At 34.6% G+C, this 6,004-nt stretch overlaps 1 protein-coding gene across 1 annotated transcript; it reads left to right on the forward strand.

The window, feature by feature from the left end:
• Positions 1-510: 510 nt before the first annotated feature.
• Positions 511-2,398, forward strand: LOC136766673 (interleukin-8). The gene is made up of 4 exons (XM_066720357.1): positions 511-662; positions 1,007-1,142; positions 1,559-1,642; positions 1,946-2,398. Exons 1-4 carry the CDS (start codon positions 599-601, stop codon positions 1,956-1,958), a joined length of 297 nt encoding a protein of 98 aa, XP_066576454.1. The 5' UTR covers positions 511-598; the 3' UTR covers positions 1,959-2,398.
• Positions 2,399-6,004: the final 3,606 nt, after the last annotated feature.

A 6,004-nucleotide genomic window follows, 5' to 3' on the forward strand; every position in this document is an offset into this window, starting at 1 on the left:
AGCACAAGACGCCTTCTTTGTTTCAAGTGCTTAGATACATAAGCCTATTCAGATGCTTCTGCCAAGCTCCCTGCCAATGCCTTTCCAGTATCCATCGCTGAACTGCTACTGCTCCTGTTCTCTACACTTCCTGTCCTGTCCTGGTTACTTCCTTTTGAACGGGGAGGCTCAATCGCCGGGGAAAGTTGTTATTAGGTGTGGTTGCTGTGATGCTGGGGCCGGGACAATTCCCTTACCCAGCTACAGGTGTGTTCAGTTAAGGACTGTGGCTCAGTAAACAAAACATGCAAGTGATTAAAGAATAAATGCCAAGAAACAGAATACATGTGAGAATATAAATCCAAAATAGCAAAATATACATAAAGAAATGAAGTGCAAAAAACATACATAAGAATAGTGAAATAACAAATTCTCACTCCAACGTAGTCTTGTTGTCTGAGCTCACCAAAATTCCCTGTTGCATAATGCCTGCTGAATCACTTCCAAAATGTGCTATAAAGCTGCTGATTTTGGGGAGAAGCAGCATACTCAAACTTGGCACAGCCTGAAACAAGAAGCCTGAACTCTCATTAGAGCGATCTCAAACCAAGACAACACCATGAACTGCAAGATCACAGTAACTGTTCTCATTCTCTGCCTGGCCTTTGCCACTCTCTCTGAAGGTAAGACTTTTGCTCTAAATATGAAATATATATAATTAAAATGTTGAAATAAGTCCGTTCATACATAAAAATGACCAAGACTTAAATGTTTTGGTTTTGATTCTAGGGCCGGATTAAATCAAACCTTTAACCCACCCACTAATAGCAAACTACAAACCTGTACATCATAGTGGTTACATTTATGATTAGAAGAAAGAAGAAAGCATCTTACTAAGTATAGTTCTGTAGTTTTCTATTAGCGAGTGGGTCAACGTTATCATTTAATCTGGCCCCTAGTCCTATTTTATAGCAGAATTTGTGCTGATCTTGTTATTGATTATTAACCAGTAACTTCTCCTCCACAGGGATGTCTGGGAAGAGTCTGGGAACAGAGCTGCGCTGTCAGTGCATCAAGACGGAGAGTCGCTTCATCCCCCCAAAAATGATTGGGAATGTGGAACTCTTTCCCAGTGGACCTCACTGCAAGGATGTTGAAGTCATGTAAGTGTAGCTGCATGTCCATTCTGAGTTTCGGATTAAACTCCTAAACAAAAGTAAAACATCTGGGTAATGTTAGCATCCATCTGTAATGAAAGTGTAATATGTTTGGATACACCTGGCTAAAGACAAGTGTCTGCAATTACTTTAATCTGAACACACAGTATGTTATATATAAGACATATAAGATATAATACATCTACAACACAGATTCTTCAAAGATCCTTTCTTATTTGACTGTTACTCAACAAGGAATGCAAGCAAATACCTCAATGGCTTTATTTGCTACAGAAGGCTATTTCACAGCATTGTATTGATTACATTAATCTACTCCTGTCCTAGATCAGCCTTCTCTCTACATCTGAGATTATACAAAAAAAGTGGTTTTAACAGTTTTTCTTTTTCCCTTTAACTTGTAGTGCTACTCTGAAGACAGGCCAGAAAATCTGCTTGAACCCAACTTCTCCATGGGTCAAGATTATGATTGATGCTATCATGCAAAAGTAAGTACTGTTTAAATGTGTCCTGTATCTATCATTTCATTATCTTCCTAAATTAAAGAAAAATTATTTATTCTGATATCAAATTAATCTGAAAACTCTGATTGAACATGCATTCATCTATGGGATGTATTGGATGATACCTTGACTGTAATATATATTGGATATCCTAAGCTGCGCTTATCTGTAAGGCATGCAGTGAATTATTATATTTTAGTATATTACTGCATATTAGAAATGTAAAATATTTCCTAGCAAGTTTGTCAGTGTATATTTATTAATTTATTTTATTTTATTTTATTTCAGCAAAAAGCCTTGAAGTCAAAGATGAAGAATTGTGCAGAGGAGGAAATCTCTTTGATCAACAAACAAGAAAAATATGATTAATAGTTTTATAATGTAATTTATGTAACTCTCAAATTGTGATACATCAAACATCTGTTGACATTTAATTTCACTACTTGAATGTTCCCCCGACAACGTCAACGAGAGGCAGTCAGCACTATATATTGTTTGATTAGATTTTTTTAATTTAAATAACATGCCAGTGTACTTTTCTGCTTTATTTAAGAAGGATGTTTAAGTGTGTGTGAATATTTAATATTTAAGTATTATTTCTCTGGTGACTTGCTGAAAGATTCACATTTTGTATAAATTGACCTATTTCATTTTTTTATTTATGTATTTATTTGTATTTATTTTTCTACCACTGAATGAAGAATATTTATTTTTGAAAAGTGTTTAATTTGTTTAAGTGTTTAAGAATGTGTTCACAATAAAAATGTTACAAGAAAATTCTCTGTTTTGAATTGACTGGTTTGTGTTTTGATTGTCATTTTAAACTTGGACTGGTTGAAAAAGAAAAGTGCCCTACTCTGAGTGCTGAGGGTAAATCCACTTCTGAAATCTCCTTCAAATCACCACAAATAGGGATTTTGTTTTTTGTTTTTTACAAAAGCAAATATTTTCTAACTTACAAAACAAAAAAGAAACATCTGTTCAGACTGTATACAGAATACTTCTGCCCCTGTCCGTGACAATACACATGACTTTTGGTCTGTCTTAAGTTAATTTTGACTCTACTCTTCTTATCTGGATCTGAGAGCTCTAGGATGATGAAATTGGCAAAACATAAATGGGTCAAATAAACTCAGTTTGTGTAAATAACTTTTTCTTACCAGAGTTTTTGAGAACTTGTGTCTCCTTGATGTACTACTATGGATTACTTGGAGATCTGGATTTTGTCATTTTTAAGTCTTGGTTGAAACCTATTAATTAACATACATACTATTGATGGGTCATAGCAATAAATAAATAATAACAAAAGTGTGGACGTTTGTAAGTATATAATTCTTTACTCAAATAGTATTAAAACAGTAAAAATAATAAAAGTCTCCTGATTTATAATTTGTTATGAATTGACTTGAGAAGTAGGTCACACACACAGCTCAATACTGTGCATAAGGAGAGATAAAAAATTGTTTAGTAGTATGTGAGATGAAAATGCTCTGCTTCATCTTTGCGATATGGTTATTTTTTAATGCATTAAGTTAAGTGTTATTCATGAAATATAGTTTATTAACGTTTATTAAAATAGTTTATTAAGAGATTATTAAGAGTTTATTTAATCACCCAGTCTCACTGTCATCCAACGCCTCACATAGCAGTGCTCTTGTACTGGTGCTGTATAATCCACAGATTGCTGACATCCCTTGCTGCCTCCCCTCCTGCACAAGTGACACGGCCTGCAATGCTGTTTCCCCTGCGGCTGCAACACTAGCACTAAACAGGAATCGCCGGTCTATATAGTCTGTCTCTTACATCTGGGGTGAAGGTGACAGCAATCAGGGAAGGAATGTGGTTGAGTCCAGGTGAGAATATACCTTCGGGGAGTACGCTCGGCTAAAACAAATCATGAAACAATCAATGTAATTTCAGCACCATAAAGAAATCAGAGTAAATAAGGAAATAATAGAATAATACTCAGTGTGATCTTAAAAATAATAGTGTAAATTAAATGCTGAATCTATGGCACTGTCCGTGACATACCATTAAATGAATCAACAAATAATGTGTTTATAAAGAGTGACTGTGTGAATGCTTTTGACTATGACCATATAGTTAGATTGTGTTTTAAGATAATGGTTATAGAGTGTTGGGTTATAGAATACCTGTACCCTGAAAACATTTGAGAGATCATGTGGTAGTACGTTTGTAATCCAGTGGAAATCAAATTGCCCTTAAAAAGATTTAATTCAATTTAAAGGGGATAGTCAAGGTTTTCCGTTAAAGTTACCGTTGTCCCAAAAGTTTATCACAAAATCTATCATGTCTCAACCATAAGCCACTTCCTGTAGCATGACTCACTCTAAATAACAGGTCTTCAAAGGTTTAGAGCATTTACTTATGAAAACCTCTGTAAAGGTTGATATATGCGCCACTGTACAGTCACATGGGACAGAATACCAGATACAGATGTTAATTTGTGACCAACTTGTCTCAGCCTGAACAGAGCAGCACAAGCACAGATTCAGTTCTCACCTACGACTTTCCTTTCCTGAACATGTATAACCACTGTCTAGGTCCCTCCCTTTCCCCCACAGCCCCATTCCAAAACAACAAAATACCAGGCAAAAATTTCCATTTGGAAATGATTTGTCAATTTGTATTAAGTCAATGTTCCTTCGACAATAAATAATTAAACTATATTAAAAGCAAAGCAGTAGATTGATGAACAAAGGGAGTACTGTCGATATTGAGAATATAAGATACTTTCCTTATCAAAATAAAAGGGTGATTCAAAAGCAGTGAGTGAACACTATTGGCATGTAAACAAAATAAAGTAATTTGAAGGACAATGGGGAAAGAAAAGGAAGTATGACACTCTGATACATCATTCAGTGTACCTGTCCTTCACTGGTTTAGCAAAGAGGATATGTGTTAAGAAAGGCTTATATATGTAGTGTAAGTTTAGCTAATAGTGCTACGTGATGGAAATGAGCACAGCTGTCTGGAAACACATGCCATGGCTGACAAACATGCTGAAATACAGTTGCACAAGCAAGGGTAAATCTACTCAGAGAAATTATTCCTTCAGATTAGTAATGGTGCAAATCACAACAGGGGGCTGTCCCATATCTTTCTTCTTCCTAAAGGGCCATGTAATACACAGCTTTGTGAGAGATATGAATGGTTGTGTACATTTAACTAAAAGGAATCTGCCATTCCTGTACTGGAGATGAGAAAAGAGATTGACTTCTATAAGAGGAAAATGTGAAGAACAAAAGCATTCCTGAAATATCTGAGAGTGACATCACTTTCAACTTACTTTTACTCTTAGGAGTAAAAGCTATTCGTAAAGATTCTTTAGAATTAAAAGTACACTTTACTCGACCAATATTTAGGAGTGCACCTTCCGTGAAAGGAAATGTGTTACAGTGGTATGATAATGAAGAGTTATTGTGACGATATACATTGGACAGAAATTTAGTATTCTTTTTACTATTCAAAATGCATTTTCTTCTGCCATTGTCAGAAATGCAGCACTGTGTCAGCAGAGATAAAGGTGGTGACAATGTTGTGTTGTCTGGCAACAGGGAAAATGCAGCAATGTAGCAGTGATGATTTGGGACCATCACACAGCCTTCAATAAGCAGAATTTCCAATCAAACCATAATGGCATTAACAGCATCCAAGATAGTCTGACAGTTTATTGATTTCTTCCACCACTAATATCCCCAAAACAAGCCGCATTCATAATTAATGTTTATGCCTATATAATCAATGCTAGCCTAATCAATTCAAAATCAATGCTAGCCTATATTAATCAAGGGTTTTACATCACACCAATTCTATATCTGATTATTTTTTAACACAAATACAAGTAAAAAATAAGCTACAAAATGAATGAAAAATTATCCACTCATACAAAACATATTCATAATAAACTGTTTGAACAGTGACAAATGGATATTAACTTTATTTGTATTTTATTCAATTCAGAAAAAGTGTCTGAAATAGTGACTATACCTTTCATGAATATACCCCAGTGTTTCCACTTGTGGACAATTTCCTATGTACAATGGATTGATAAAGAGTGTAAATGTTTATGTAGATTGTTATTATGAATGTGAAATTATTCTAGCATGTTAATTCCATGTAGCACCTTAATGTCCTCATAATGAAGGAATAAGGGGGAAACACTTATTATTTTCTGTCAAATTATAAACAAATAAAAGGTTACCTTTGCATATTCACATTTTTGGGGGTTTTAGTTTTTTCCACAAAATGAAGAAAATACATAACAGTAAGATGTATTCTAACCTAAACGTAAAAATTTGCCAAATATTTTTCCTACGATTGGAT

This window comes from Amia ocellicauda, chromosome 13, assembly GCF_036373705.1.
Source record: "Amia ocellicauda isolate fAmiCal2 chromosome 13, fAmiCal2.hap1, whole genome shotgun sequence".
In the NCBI taxonomy this organism is placed as follows: Eukaryota; Metazoa; Chordata; class Actinopteri; order Amiiformes; family Amiidae; genus Amia; species Amia ocellicauda.

Bases quoted from the DNA above. Each gene is read 5' to 3' on its own strand.
- LOC136766673 (XM_066720357.1), top strand. From the start codon at position 599: ATGAACTGCAAGATCACAGTAACTGTTCTCATTCTCTGCCTGGCCTTT. The intron at 663-1,006 runs GTAAGACTTTTG...TCTCCTCCACAG, and splicing joins CTTTGCCACTCTCTCTGAAG to GGATGTCTGGGAAGAGTCTG. The intron at 1,143-1,558 runs GTAAGTGTAGCT...TTTAACTTGTAG, and splicing joins TGCAAGGATGTTGAAGTCAT to TGCTACTCTGAAGACAGGCC.